At 50.0% G+C, this 14,483-nt stretch overlaps 1 protein-coding gene across 3 annotated transcripts; it reads left to right on the top strand.

The window, feature by feature from the left end:
- Positions 1-270: 270 nt before the first annotated feature.
- Positions 271-13,936, top strand: musk (muscle, skeletal, receptor tyrosine kinase). Of its 3 annotated transcripts, XM_029169823.3 has the most exons (17): positions 271-586; positions 3,441-3,567; positions 3,642-3,793; positions 3,873-4,000; positions 4,094-4,235; positions 4,823-4,947; positions 6,765-6,924; positions 7,727-7,733; positions 8,545-8,808; positions 8,883-9,076; positions 9,476-9,499; positions 9,593-9,681; positions 10,165-10,339; positions 10,410-10,596; positions 10,680-10,871; positions 11,476-11,624; positions 12,352-13,936. In XM_029169823.3, the coding sequence occupies exons 1-17, from the start codon at positions 328-330 to the stop codon at positions 13,041-13,043; spliced, it is 3,066 nt and encodes a 1,021-aa protein (XP_029025656.2). In that variant the 5' UTR covers positions 271-327; the 3' UTR covers positions 13,044-13,936. The 3 variants fall into 3 exon arrangements, 2 of the variants coding, with proteins under 2 accessions (XP_029025656.2, XP_055369433.1); XM_055513458.1 differs by lacking the exons at positions 271-586; positions 3,441-3,567; positions 3,642-3,793; ... (2 more) ...; positions 4,823-4,947; positions 6,765-6,924 and having other exon boundaries at positions 7,479-7,733; positions 12,352-13,061; positions 13,105-13,936; XR_008696312.1 differs by lacking the exons at positions 271-586; positions 3,441-3,567; positions 3,642-3,793; ... (2 more) ...; positions 4,823-4,947; positions 6,765-6,924 and having other exon boundaries at positions 7,480-7,733; positions 12,352-13,248; positions 13,497-13,936.
- The last annotated feature ends 547 nt before the right edge of the window (positions 13,937-14,483 follow it).

Here is a 14,483-nt window from a genome sequence, read left to right as displayed (position 1 = left end):
GGCTGTTTCCTGAGCCGCCTGCGTGTGTGTGTGTGTGTGTGTGTGTGTGAGTGTGTGTGTGTGTGTGTGTGTGTGTGTGTGTGTGTGTGTGTGTGTGTGTGTAAGAGTAAAAACACGTTAACTAGTAGCTGAGGAAATGCCTGTCAGTGCGTTTGTTAGTAAAACTATACACAAGGCTGCATTAAACACACACTCACACCGTGGACTGTCTGCTTTTCTGTGACTCAGTGAATCCACAGACCCCACGGCTGCTTGCTGTAAATATGAATAACAACAGCTTGGAGCCTCGGGGCTTAGAGCGCAGCTACGGAGCTGCAGTGACTGTACATGAGGACATCCAGCAGCTGCCGCTGTCCATCACAGGGTTTAGACGCAGGCCCAGCGAGCTCAGAGCCCGTGGCCGCCGGCGGCAGCGACACACGCCGCCACTGGAAGCAGCCACGTCTCCTCTGCCTGCGACGGGAATGCGACTGTGACCGGAAAAACCCTGGAAAAGCCGTCAGTCACAGTCACAAGATGGAGAGTTTGGTCCCGGTGCTGGTGGCTCTGCTGGCGTTGGGCAGCGCCGCTCACGGTGAACAGAGAGGTAAGAGAGCTTCAAATACGAGGCACCAACACGCAGACACTGTCACACACACAAGTCTGGTTATGTGGTTTATTCCTCTTCTTTAATGGGGATAAGGATAAATATCACCTCTGTCTTTGCAGTTCCCTCATGTTTAACAGTGACAGCACCTATTTTCATCCTGCAGAGAAAAGGAGAAGGTGTTTATCGGCCTTCATAGTGTAAATGTGACTAAACCTATATCCTTCCTATACCCTGGTTCTCTATTTCCTCTCTGCACACTGTGGTTAATGCTGTTAACCTGGCTTTTCGCAATGTGACCATTTAAAGTGTTGCAACGTTGCCCACAACGCTGGTGTGAAGCACATCCATGCAGAGATGAGGTGAAATCCACATTCAAAGGTTGCTAAGTGGCTGCAGCTCGTTCAGCAGCTGCTTCAGGACACATGAGATGCGTGTCTCTCAGTTTCAAGTCGCATGCAGAGGCCTGCGGAGCGGCTCGCAGACACACAATACGCAGACATAAAGTAGGCGCTTCCACGGGAGGAAGAACAGTTCGGCGTCGCCACCGTCGGCCAGGAGCTGCTGAATGAGGCTGAGCCCTTACACGTGGGTGCAGCTTGTTTTCAGTGCAAATCACTGAAGGCATTCTGTCAACATCGTTTGGACGAGTGAGGAAAAAGATTTGGCTGGTGACGTTGTTTGTGTGACTTGGTAAAAATAAAAAGTGATGTAATTCAAGGAAACGCTCCTCACTAAAGCTTCTGGTGGCTGTTTTTCATGTAACAGAGCAGTGAAAGCTATTTCCTCATGATAAATGTCCCCAATGTTGAATCCACATTACAAATGCTCTGATTTTCATTTTCCATAAACATGTGCAAGGTTGGTCTCATGATCATCTGTGACTTGCTGTAATTTATCACTATGGCGGCAAATTAATATTTAATAACTCTGGGTGGACAAGTGCTGTGAAAGTGCATGATTACACTGTTATTGTTGGCGTTTTGTTGTGGTTTTGAGGCAGAGGCGAGCTGCACGACACAAAGGCTGCTTTTTCTTGTGTTCTGATGGGCTGAGCTGCCTTTTATTAGCTGTGGTTGACTTCGTTTGAAGTGAAAGTGAGCAAACAAATCGAATGACAGCGATCGTTATTAATGCTCTTGAAAAAACAACTCCTCGTGTCACAGAAGTCTTGTAAATGAGACCTCTTTAGAGCATCACACATTTCATCTTTAAGTTAAATGAACCCGTACAAGCAAGAGTATGTTCTGTCAAATGAATGACGTCTATTATATTTTCCTAATAAGTTGATAAGTGTCCTGAAAGTCAGTCATTACGTAAGAAATAGCAGGAAACATCAAAACCACTTAAGAATTTAAATGCAGCGTGAAAGGCTCAAAGGAGGTTTAACGCTGTTCATCTCATCGCTGTGAACTGAACCAGTACAAACAATGGTCGAGACTCAGCTCCCCCCACGGGCCATAAAGACAATACTGGTGTTTATTCTGTTAGACCACAATGAAAGTTAAAAAAATAAAAAAAAAATCAATCCTCTCGATAGCATCAGAAAGAAGAGAGAGATGTTTATAATGTGACTTAAAGTATGGAAAAAACCTGGAGGAAATGAAAGCAAACACAAAAGGAAGCAAAGGTTGGTGTAAGTCAGGCTTGAAAAGACGACACTGGTGGGAAAAATGGAGTTTGAGGAGAGATCCGATAGATACGACGGGAAATAGAACATAATAAACAGCCTTAAAGGGAAAGGCATGAACGTGGAAGCAGAACTTCATGTTATCAATCACTTTGGGTGTGAAGTCCTGGAGCAGAAAAGCACTGGTGTGTTTTCGCATCAGGTCAAGTACAGTAGGTTATGACATGATGGATGTAACTGCTGTCGGTGAAGCTGCAGAGATCACTGCTGGAACACAAGGTCTCACAAGGTCCGACTGTGTGACGCTCGTGAGTCACGGAGCCACAGTTGGACCTTCAGATGTCGACCATCTGTTAGACTCAAAGCAGCAACAGAAGAGAGCGAGGAATAAAGCACATTCACTGACAGAAACCTCAGGTTGGACTTAATGTATCCACAATGAGGGATCCTCCTCTGGGGATCATGATCATTCACACATTAGTTGAAATCAGCTCTTGGTTTGTCTCCATACGACGGCTACTGTTCAAGAACCTCCAGTCACACGAAGTTTAAACCCTGAAGTCTGTGATCTGAAGCCAGGTGCAAACAGACCCATCTCATCATTTACCCCGAGGCAAAAATAATAATCATGAAGTCCCACATATGAAAACAAAATGCTCTGTTTTCTAATAATCTGCATATTTATTTTGCACAGAACTTGTAACTACCAATTAGAACCAGCTGTTCAAATGCTAAAGACACAGGCTTTTGCGTGAGCTTCAGCTTGAATAAAATGAGCAGTTCGTCCAAGTGTAATATTCCTTCAGCTTCTAAATATACACAGCGTCTCCTGTGTCTTGTAGCCTCTGATTAATAAACAAACATACTGCTCCGTTCAATATCCCCCTTCATCTCCAACTGCTCCGCTCCCCAAGTTAAACACGGTGCAAACCTCAGAACCTCTGATCTGGTCCCATTAGTCAACAGCCACGAGCGGACGCTGCCTCAAACACGTGACTTATCCTGAAATAGCGTCATCATCCGAATGAAAGACGCAGCTTTTCATTTCTGGCATGAGCCATTTATGTGACACAGAAAGAAACCTGTGCTTGATTCTAAATTTAGCTTCAGTGGCTGTAAGAAAAGGCTGGATTCCAAACACAAACATGTTCTTGATTATTCAACCTGTAATTGCTTTTATTTAGCACAATATGAACATTGCTCTGCTGTCTGTTTGCTCCGCAGCACCTCGCATCATCACCCTGTTAGAGACCCTGGATGTGCTGCTGGATCACAATGCCACTTTCATCTGTGAGGTGGAGTCACGCCCCCCCGCTGACATCAGCTGGACCAAGAATAATCAGCCAATAATGTAGGTTTCCTGAAACACGCTGTGACATTAAACCATGTGGTCTCCTGTAAATATCCGGCTTTTGTTCCCACCAGGTCCTACGACCCTCGATACGTCACCAGGGAGCGGGGCCAGATGCTGATCCTGCCTCATGTGCGAGAGGCGGACAATGGAGAGTACTGCTGTCTGGCCAGTAACGGTGTTGGGGAACCGGCCAAGAGCTGTGGGGCTCTGCAGCTTAAGATGAGTACGTCTGCTTTGGACGGACTGCACTCAATCTGGATCCGTGGGCACATAGTGAATGCAAATGTGTGTCTCTCCATCAGAGCCTCAGATCAAACGTCATCCCGCTAACGTGACCCTCCTGCTGGACTCCAAGGCGGTTTTACCCTGCGTTACCCTCGGCAACCCCAAACCAGATGTGACCTGGCTCAAAGACGATGAGCTGATCAAGGTACTGTTCGCAGCCATCTGGAGCCAGTGGCACATAATAAATTCATCATATGCTTTCGTGCCGACAAAGAAGGGCTTTAAACCTGTCTTCCAGTTCACCGACCGTGTTACTATTCTCGACTATGGAGCTCTGAAGATCCACAACATACAGAGAGAGGATGCGGGCCAGTATCGCTGCGTGGCCCGAAACAGCTTCGGTCTGGCGTTTTCAAAGCCCGTCACCATAGAAGTACAAGGTACAAAGTCGCTTTAAATGATCCACTGTTTGAGCATGAGCTTCAATTCAAAACACCTAATTCTGTGTGTGTGTGTGTGTGTGTGTGTGTGTGTGTGCGTGTGTGCGCGTGTATGTGTGTGCGTGTGTGCGCGTGCGTGCGTATGTGCGCGTGCGTGCGTGCGTGTGTGTGTGTGTGTGTGTGTGCGTGTGTGTGTGTGTGTGTGTGTGTGTGTGTGCGTGTGTGCGCGTGTATGTGTGTGCGTGTGTGCGCGTGCGTGCGTATGTGCGCGTGCGTGCGTGTGTGTGTGTGTGTGTGTGTGCGTGTGTGTGTGCGTGTGTGTGTGTGTGTGGTGTGTATGTGTGTGTGTGTGTGTGTGCGTGTGTGCGCGTGCGTGCGTGCGTGTGTGTGTGTGTGTGTGTGTGTGTGTGTGTGTGTGTGTGTGTGTGTGTGTGCGTGTGTGCGCGTGCGTGCGTGCGTGCATGCATGCGTGCGTGTGTGTGTACGTGCGTGTCCGTGTGTGCGTGTCCGTGTGTGTGTGTGTGTGTGTGTGTGTGTGTGTGCGTGCGTGCGTGCGTGTGTGTGTGTGTGTGTGTGCGTGCGTCCAGCTCCGGCGAGAATCCTGCGAGTTCCAAAGGAGAAGAGAGTCGCTCACGGCAGCCAGATTTCTCTGGAGTGCAACGCAACAGGAAATCCAGTCCCGACCATCACCTGGCTGGAAAACGGGAATACTGTAAGTCTGATGTCTCCAACACGTGTTCCTGCACCCGAAAACCTGCAAAACAGCACCGAACTGAAAGCTCTAAGTCCACATTGTTACTGTGTGTCTGTCGGCCGCTCTCCCATCAGGAATATTCCTGTCTCCTGTGTCTGTCAGCAGAGCCAAGATCAGAAAATATTATCACATGGCCGACATTGTGACACGTTGGCAGTGAAGAGTCCATACATAATGGGAGAGCGGGGAGAAATACACCGAACGTCACAGCGCAACCTAATGCTCATTATTTATATTTATTTATAAAAGCGTCCTGTTACACAGTGGAGACACACAGAGACAGTACAAACCTGCGAGGTAGTGGTTGTACGGCTGGAAAGGAAAATACAAACAACAGACGCACACCAACACACACACACACACACACACACACACACACACACACACACACACACACACACACACACACTGGCAGTGGGAGCAGGAATTCTCATTATGTCGGATTGAAGAGATTGCCGTCCATTTAGCCTCTAATACGCAGCGTTATCAGCTCTAATTGTTCCAGTGTGATGCTCTTATCACATGAAATCATCATCAAAGTTCTAAACTTCGCTCTCACGTGCAGCTGAATGTGCCACGGGCCTAATAACATGCAGGTGGAGATGATATTATTCATTGCCGGTGTCATGAAACAAAGAAGTGTGAGTCGAACCACAAGTCCAAAAGCAACACAACCGTCCATCAGTCCACGTTCTCCTGTCCGTGTGTCAGTTATAGAAGCAGATGCACGGAGTCAGAGACGCCGCCGTCTGAAGGGAGCGTTAGAGAGGCTGATGTGGGGGAGACCACAACGGTCACTGACTCCTCACATCAACAACAGGCCGCTCAGACCCAGAGACACGGCTCCCACACAAACAAACAACACAAACACAAAGTGGAACTACTGCGTTCCTCATCGTCCTCGCCCTCTTCCTGAGAAAAACAACCATTGAGACGTTTAGGTTCCGGTCAAATTGAAAGCTTGTCTCAACTCCCACACTTTAACTTCAGTTCTTTAACACTAAAGTGAAATGACGCGTCTCTTTATTTTATTTGTATGAACGCATTCGCGGGGAACGTGTCCCTCCTGTGTTTCAGGCTCCTGGGTCCAGGTACAACGTGGTTACAGGCCCGTGGTGCTTGTTAATGCTAGTGTTTGCTGATTAAAATAGCTGTGGGAGCTGCTTTCTTGGCAGCTCGTTGACATCATTCATTTCAGTGGAGCCGGAGAGCTCTGCTCCTAAAAGCAGACAGTGTGAGACACAATGACAGATATAGACATGCCTCAGCTCAGCACCTCCGCTCATTTAGCGACACACATTTATGTCAATACAGAATAACGTTTGAGTCCATGTGGCGGCATCTGCATTGTGTCAGGGACAATTATTGAGCACATAATTAGGTTGCACATGATAATAATATTCTGGGTGGAGACACTATTCAGAAATCATCATGCAAGTCTAATATTCAGTCAAATGCTTTGTAGAGTTGAATAGTATTTAAGTTGACAGAGAACAAAAAGGTATAATTGGTTTCACAGCTAGTTTGCATTACTGCCATCGTCTGGTGAGGGGTGGGATTGCAGGAACAGACCGGCCCCAGACTGTGAAGTTTAGCTCTGATGTCTAATTTCTCAATTCTAAAGACAGTAATGCTCACCCCACACAGCATATGCAGCACGTCTCCCCTCTGTGGAGCGTTGGTGGTGGTGATGTAGCACAGAGTGGATCATTTAACAGCAGAAGACACAGGTACCGAAACACACAGCGAGTGAATGTGAAGCTTTGTCCTTCCAGATCTCAGATGCGTCGGTTGCAGAGACTTTGGTTGGAGAAGTCGTTCTGTCCGTTCTTACAGTCAAGGCCAATAAACCAGCTCTGTACACGTGCCTGGCCTCCAACAGACACAGCGCGGGAGCCAACACAGCCAAAGCCACGGCGAGAGTCACGGTCGCAGGTAAAACCAGATGCAACAGAGCTGAAGTTATCGTAGTGATGAGTTGTCACAGCTTTGCCTGGTGCTGTGTCAGCTGTCACTGTATTAGTGGTGTAGCTTCAGCTGTTTATTGTCTCCCCCACTTGTCCCACAGCAACACACACACACACACACACACACACACACACACACACACACACACACACACGCACACGCACACACGCACACACGCACACACACACACACACACACACACACACACGCACGCACGCACGCACGCACGCACGCACGCACGCACGCACGCACGCACACACACACACGCACACACACACGCACGCACACACACACACACACACACACACACACGCACGCACGCACGCACGCACGCACGCACGCACACACACACACACGCACACACACACGCACGCACACACACACACACACACACACACACACGCACACGCACACACGCGCACACGCGCACACGCGCACACACACACACACACACGCACGCACACACACACACACACACGCACACACACACACACGCACACACACGCACACACACACGCACACACACGCACACACACACACACACACGCACGCACACACACACACATGCACACACACTCCTCCCTCCAGACCACACACACGGTCCCAGCGCCAGGTTGTCCCTCAGTCTTCTCTCTGTTCTGTGTTGGAGTGAGGAGCATCATGGCTGGTTGTTTCTGTCTCCTCATCTGTGTGTCTCCCCTCTTCTCCCCTCTGCTCCTGCTTCTACTCCTGCAACCATCATCCTCCGGACGTTGCCGCGTCCCTGTAGAGTGGAGGTAAGACTGACAGCTGTGAAGTGTTCCATCCTCAGTGTCTTTGTCCCCTGTGTTTGACTGCTGTATGTTCAGCAGTGCTGCAACGGAAGCGCCTCCGAACGCTGCTTGTGAAGTGATTCAACAGTACGCGGACGCTGCATTTCTGTGAGCTGTGTTTAAAGAAGCAGAGTAGCGTCGCTTCCTTTGGGTCGGCTAAAGACAACACGCGTTTAACACCGTCTGTAAACCCTCCAGGCCAAGAGGGAGCCGCGCTCTTTGTCACCCATATGGTGCGAATTCAATTTGAACCCCGCTGAACCCGAGCACAGCTGCTCTACAACATCTGGACAACGTGAAGCAAGAGTGAGACAAAGGTGGAGACAGGAATAAAAACATGAAGGAGAACAAAGGTAAAAGACAGAATGTTCTCCCAACATATGAAATGCAGTTGTGCTGAATGGAGGACAAAAATAGACACACACAAGTTTAATGGTGACATTTTAGCTGATTTAACATCTGGACCATATATTTATTAAGTAAAATGAGTCCGTTAGTGTAAAAAAGACCATGTAAATAGACATAAGATACGATGGACTGGTTGCGGGGTTTGATTGTTTAACTTGAACTCTGCTGAAGCGCCGACCTCCCTCGGAGACAACATCTGGGGCTCGTAATAGTGGCAGCGTAGAGACAGGAAGGGAGAAAACTAGGGCAAACGCTGTCAGAGAGACAGACAGAGAAATGTGGACGAGGCAGGATGCGGCTCAGATGCTGCTTTTAATGAACACTATAAACAAAATGTCCATCGTGAACGTGTGTCTCCATTCCCCAGACTCTACAAGGGCGTCGCCGGCTACTGCAGCGCGTACCGCGGCGACGTCTGCCGCGCCGTCCTGCCAGACGATTCGCTGGTCTTCTTCAACTCCTCGCTCTCGGACCCCGAGGACATGCAGGAGTACCTGGTTCAGAGCTGGTGGGCGGAGGTGGAGGGGCTGAGCGCGCTGTGCAGCCCCGCCCTGCGCTCGCTGCTCTGCCACGCCTCCTTCCCCGACTGCAACCCGTCCGGACTCGGACCGGCGCCTAAGCCCGTGTGCAGGTACTGGATGGAGGGTCGTGAACGCATGGTGACTGAATGAAGGGAGCAGGGTGACGCTTTCTCCCTTCCTACAGAGAACACTGCCTGGCCGTGAAGGAGCTGTACTGTCACAGGGAGTGGTCGGGCCTGGAGGGCAGCACCGCGGCCCAGTCCGGCCTCTTCTCCTCCCTCACCGGGCCTCACAGCCCCGGCGCGCTGCTGCCCAGCTGCCAGGTTCTACCGAGCCTCCGCGCAGACCCTCATGCCTGCACACATCTTCCTTTTGTAGGTAGGACGTCCCTCGCTGACCGCTTGTTCCCCAGCGTGGACTACATGTACTGTACATGAGGATTGTGCACAAAACAGCTGAGCGCAGCAAAGCAAGAGAGAGGAAGGAAATGAAGTTTACATAAAAGGAAACATGAGCTAGATCAGAGCTGAGGGCCAAATAAAGCCGGGCCTGTTCAACTGCAGGTCAGAGAAGCTGATGAGGTCATTACAGCTCAGCCAAAACACACAGCTTCAGGTGTGTGCATGTGTGTGCGTGGTGTCGAGTCACCGGAGCAGCAGCGTGTGGTGTTTGCTCTGTAACGCGATCGTGGCTGCGCTGGACTGATGTTGAGGTATATGTTTTTCAGCCATACGTCTGTTTTATATTTCATTCACTTTAACCTGTTCTGTGTTTCAGACGTCATCAAAGATCAAGTTACAAGTAAGACTGGCAAACATTTTAGGGCACAACATGTGTTTTATTTTCATGAGCGCCTGTTCAGAAAGTTGCATCTCATGCGTTTGGTATCAACAGCGACGTGTTACAATGACAGAGGCCGTTTTTACCAGGGCTCCATGAACGTGACGCGGTCCGGGATCGTGTGTCAGCCGTGGAGCCAACAGGTACCAAATCACTGCACACAAACCCAAACACAGCGGGTAATTGGGCCGTGCATTAGCCCAGAAACTGCCGTGGAGGTGTTTGTAATTTAGATAGTGTGTCATCGTTGTGTCTATATTTAGACTGGTCCACACACAAACACACACATGTTCCCCTTGTGGCCCAAAAGGCCCGTTTAGCTCACAGAACCACTCTCCTGCTCTGTGAGCAACCGTGTGCCAGGTCAGCGGGGGGCCTCACATGTCACATCCTGTCTCTGGAAGCAATTAGCCCTCACACGCATATGCAGCTCAGACCTCATCACCAAAAGCACTGCTAATGTGTTACACACACGTCCTGGACGGCAGCATCTGTCTTTTCTATCCAGATGTTGCTCTCTCACAAATACAGATTTCTTCCATCCTCACACAACTTAAAGCCGTGAAGATCAACACTGTGTTTCTTGGTTTCTCCACCACTACCTGCTGTGCTGCGTCGTCCTGCAGGTTCCTCATCAGCACCGTCTGTCCGTGGGCGTCATCCCAGAGCTGAAGGACTCAGAGAACCACTGCCGGAACCCAGGAGGCATCAGTGACAGGCCCTGGTGCTTCACCGCCAACCCCAACATACGCTGGGAGTACTGCGCCGTCCCACAGTGTGGGGAGGCCAAAACCGTAGCAGGTCCTGACTCATCTGTTCACGTCCACGTTCAACTGAAGGCAAATGCTGATTTTACCTTTGTGTTTTCAAGTGATGAAACCCGAGACTCCGGGTCCTCGTCAGACTCCTCGTGTTCCTCCCATCACCACCATCACATCTCAAACCTACTCCATGTCCGTCATCATAATCCTCCTGACTGCACTTGCAGCCGGAGTCTTCCTCACCATCATCATCCTCGCCTGCCGCAGGCGGAGGAAGCAGTGGAGGAGCAGAAAGAGGTGCGTGCTGCCAACGCCTGTCCGACGCCGCTCTTGTCGGTCTTCGCTCGTTCCACTCGCCGGCTTGTTCTGTCTCCACGCAGAGCGATGGAGACCCCAACGCTGAGCGCGCTGCCGTCCGAGCTGCTGCTGGATCGACTGCACCCCAACCCCATGTACCAGCGCGTGCCCCTGTTGCTGAACTCCAAGCTGCTGGCCCTCGAGTATCCCAGGAACAATATCCAGTATGTGCGGGACATCGGAGAGGGAGCCTTCGGACGGGTTTTCCAGGCCAGGTGAGGAGGAAGCTGGATGGAGAACGTCCTGCTGGGACATGTAATAGTCAGCGTCACAGTTCTCAGGCAGTGGGAGGAGACTGAATTAAAGAGAGGTGGAACCCAGTCACCAAACAAGGGCTCTGCGTCATTTACAAAGTCACAGGGGAAACTGTCACAAACTTCAAAGGTCTCACTGACTCTGTTCACACACAGACATACTGTAATATGATCAGTAGCTCAGAAGCTGCCCTGCACCATTAATCATTGTGTCCCTGATGTGTGACTGGGAGGCGTTCGTGTCACTGCGTGAAGCACTGGAGCTGGTGCAGAACTCGCTGCGCTGCTAAAATAGCTGCTGGCATTTCAATGGTAGCAGATGCAGAGAGCAGCTCATCAGGTCTGAGCGACGGCCTCCTGCTCAGCTGCTGATTCCTCCGTCAAAGGTGGAATGGAATGCTGGGAGGAGGCTGTAACACAGGGACACACATTAGGTCAGAACTCATCCCTGAGGTGGGAAACGTGTGTGTGTGTGTGTGTGTGTGTGTAAATATAAAGACCTGAGGAGAAAACGTCAGATATTCAGTTTGTTGCGTTGCATTGGCTCAGTTCCTGTTGTTTGCAGAGCTCCAGGTCTGCTGCCTGTGGAGCCCTTCACCATGGTGGCAGTGAAGATGCTGAAGGAGGAGGCCTCCGCTGACATGCAGAACGACTTCCAGAGGGAGGCAGCGCTCATGGCCGAGTTCGACCATCCCAACATCCTGCGGCTGCTCGGTCAGTGCGTTTGTGAGCTTTGTGCTGCTGGATCTATGGCCCAGATGCAGGAGGGAGTCTGCTGGCTTCTGTCAGGGCTCCAGTGGTTGTGAAATATTTACAATGAAATGAGGAGCAATCAGAGCCTGTTCTTCTTTGTGACACGCAGGACGTGAACTAAGTGAAACTGACACGAAGCTCAGAGAGCAACTAAAAACCCAGATTAACAACAAACACTGTTGGTGGTCGTGCAGTTAAATTCTTTCTCTCTGTAAAGTTCTTCATGGAACTTTATGACCTTTGAACTCGTCAAACCAAAACCAAAAGTAATGTTAAGAAAAAACTTAATTTATTATTGTGGCCAATATGACTCATTGGATTTTAGTGGACTAGCCACATACAATGTTGTCGGGTCCAATTTGCACATTAGCTGCTGTAGAAAGAGAAAATGAAACCACTGTCAAACTTTTTCCACTGTTGCAAAATATTCACATTTTGCCCGATTTGCTAATGCAGGGTTGCGTAAATGAATGAGATGTTTGGGCATAAATGCAGCAGACGCCAGACGCCTGTAGAGGTACAGTAAATAGAATGGATTCACAGTCAGAAGATAAACATATGCAGCGATGAGTAAATAAATAGTTTATCAAATATGAGACCCGACTCATGGTTTGTCCGTGTTTACGTCTCGGTTCAACATTCACAGTGAATGAGCTCCGTCATGTGACTTCCTGTTGTGTCCCCTCAGGCGTGTGCGCCGTGGGGAGGCCCATGTGCCTCATGTTCGAGTACATGGCCCACGGCGACCTCAACGAGTACCTGCGGCGCCGCTCGCCCGCCCCGTCGCGCCCCCTGAGCCGCGGCAGCCTGTCGGCCGGCGCCTCCGGGCCGGAGGCCGGGCCGCTCTCCTGCCGCGAGCAGCTGTCGGTGTCCAAGCAGGTGGCGGCCGGGATGTCGTACCTGTCGGAGCGCAAGTTCGTGCACCGCGACCTGGCGACGCGCAACTGCCTGGTGGGGGAGGAGATGGTGGTGAAGATCGCCGACTTCGGCCTCTCCAGGAACATCTACTCCGCCGACTACTACAAGGCCAACGAGAACGACGCCATCCCCATCCGCTGGATGCCTCCAGAGTCCATCTTCTACAACCGCTACACCAGCGAGTCGGACGTGTGGGCGTACGGGGTGGTGCTGTGGGAGATCTTCTCCCACGGCATGCAGCCGTACTACGGCATGGGCCACGAGGAGGTCATTTACTACGTCAGGGACGGCCACATCCTGTCCTGCCCTGACAACTGTCCGCTGGAGCTGTACAACCTCATGCGGCTTTGCTGGAGCACGCAGCCGTCGGAGCGGCCCGGTTTCAGCAGCATCCATCGCATCCTGGAGCGCATGCATGAGAGCGCGCTGAGCGCCAGGCCCGGTGCTGAGGCTGACTGCTGACTGGGAGCGTCGCATCAGGCCCGGTGCCGAGGCTGACTGCTGACTGGGAGCGTCGCATCAGGCCCGGTGCTGAGGCTGTTCTCCAGACTGGTCCCAGACCTCACAGAGGCCCTTCGTAGAAAATGGTCGGACACCGTGTCCACTGATCGCATCTAATTCCCTCCCTTTAATCCTGAGCCGTCTGTCGGCGACTGCTTCAGCCACAGTTAGTGCGTTTGTGTGTTCGTCACCTCTAGCTAATTCCACAGAGGCAAACGATCACTTTAAATCCTAGCCGAGTGTTTTGTGGCTTAATATTCCATTTTGGGGCATTCTTGTTTCACTTTTTACTTTTGTTTTTCAGTGTAATATTTGAAGTTCACTTTCTGGCTTGCATCCTACGGGTCAGTGTGTGTCTGCTGTAAATGACTGTAAATGTGATACAAACACACTTGTTTGCTTCTGTTTCTGCAGAATCTCTGCCTGGATTCATTCCCTCGCCTTTTCAAAGGCTCACTTCTAAGCGAAGAACAGCTGGATGTGAATAAATGGCATCATTCTGGAAAACTACATTTGTATTGAGACTTCTAAGGATTGAGAAGCATTGTGATCAGCTGTGTTAAATTAACTTAGAGTCATAAAGTGTTGCACAACAGAAATACTGCGTCAACATCGTAAGTCTTCTTCATGGAAGAGTTTCCTTTTGTCTGATTAACGTTAAGTGACAGTTCATGTCATTTGAATCTAAAAATACCTTTCAGATGAACGACCTGCTGTGTTTTTTTATTAAATGCTGTGATGTTATACATGTTTATACATTTATAGCTACAGTTGTTTCCTATTAAGTGTTAAAGTACTTAATTGTTTGCAGATGAAGAAAACAATAATAAAATAGCGCATTTCTTTCAAACCTGCTGCATGAGCTGAGGGTGTTCATGAATCCCACTGTGACAATAAGTAGGATAAAAGTCTGCAGAAAACATCTGAAAATACTTTAAATACATGCAGATTTTATTATTTAACTCACAAAGGACAGTGAGGCCGAGAAACGACGCAGCGCGTCTTAACTCCAGGAACTTTGCTGGAGTTGGTTCCACTGTCGTGCTTGTTTCATCTGCCTCCCCTGGTGCCTGTTTCATAACATCCACCGCACCCATCGCATGTGGACCTGCAGTTCTGATAGTCACCACAGGGAGGCCTCCAGCTGACTGGTGACTCATGTTTGTGCTCTTCTATTTAAGTGTCAGCTGATTGGAGCGGGCTTGTGTTTACGTGTGTGTTTGTGGGTCGTACGTGTGGAGGATGTCCCTTCCTATGTGAGTGTGTGTGAGGGGACGCAGAGTGTAAACTGTTTATAGTAGTCATGGATTCGGCCTTGGTCGTCTCATCCCTCCGTTCCTTTATCTAAATTGTGGATCAGACTGTCTCGCTCCCGCTTCCTCCTGTGTCCTTCCCTCTCTT

Source organism: Betta splendens, chromosome 12, assembly GCF_900634795.4.
Source record: "Betta splendens chromosome 12, fBetSpl5.4, whole genome shotgun sequence".
NCBI classification, from domain to species: Eukaryota; Metazoa; Chordata; class Actinopteri; order Anabantiformes; family Osphronemidae; genus Betta; species Betta splendens.
The sequence above is the reverse complement of the archived record's forward strand: the minus strand, read 5'-3'. Positions and strand labels throughout refer to the sequence as shown.

Bases quoted from the DNA above. Each gene is read 5' to 3' on its own strand.
- musk (XM_029169823.3), top strand. From the start codon at position 328: ATGAGGACATCCAGCAGCTGCCGCTGTCCATCACAGGGTTTAGACGCA. The intron at 9,500-9,592 runs GTAAGACTGGCA...TGGTATCAACAG, and splicing joins CATCAAAGATCAAGTTACAA to CGACGTGTTACAATGACAGA. The intron at 10,597-10,679 runs GTGCGTGCTGCC...GTCTCCACGCAG, and splicing joins CAGTGGAGGAGCAGAAAGAG to AGCGATGGAGACCCCAACGC.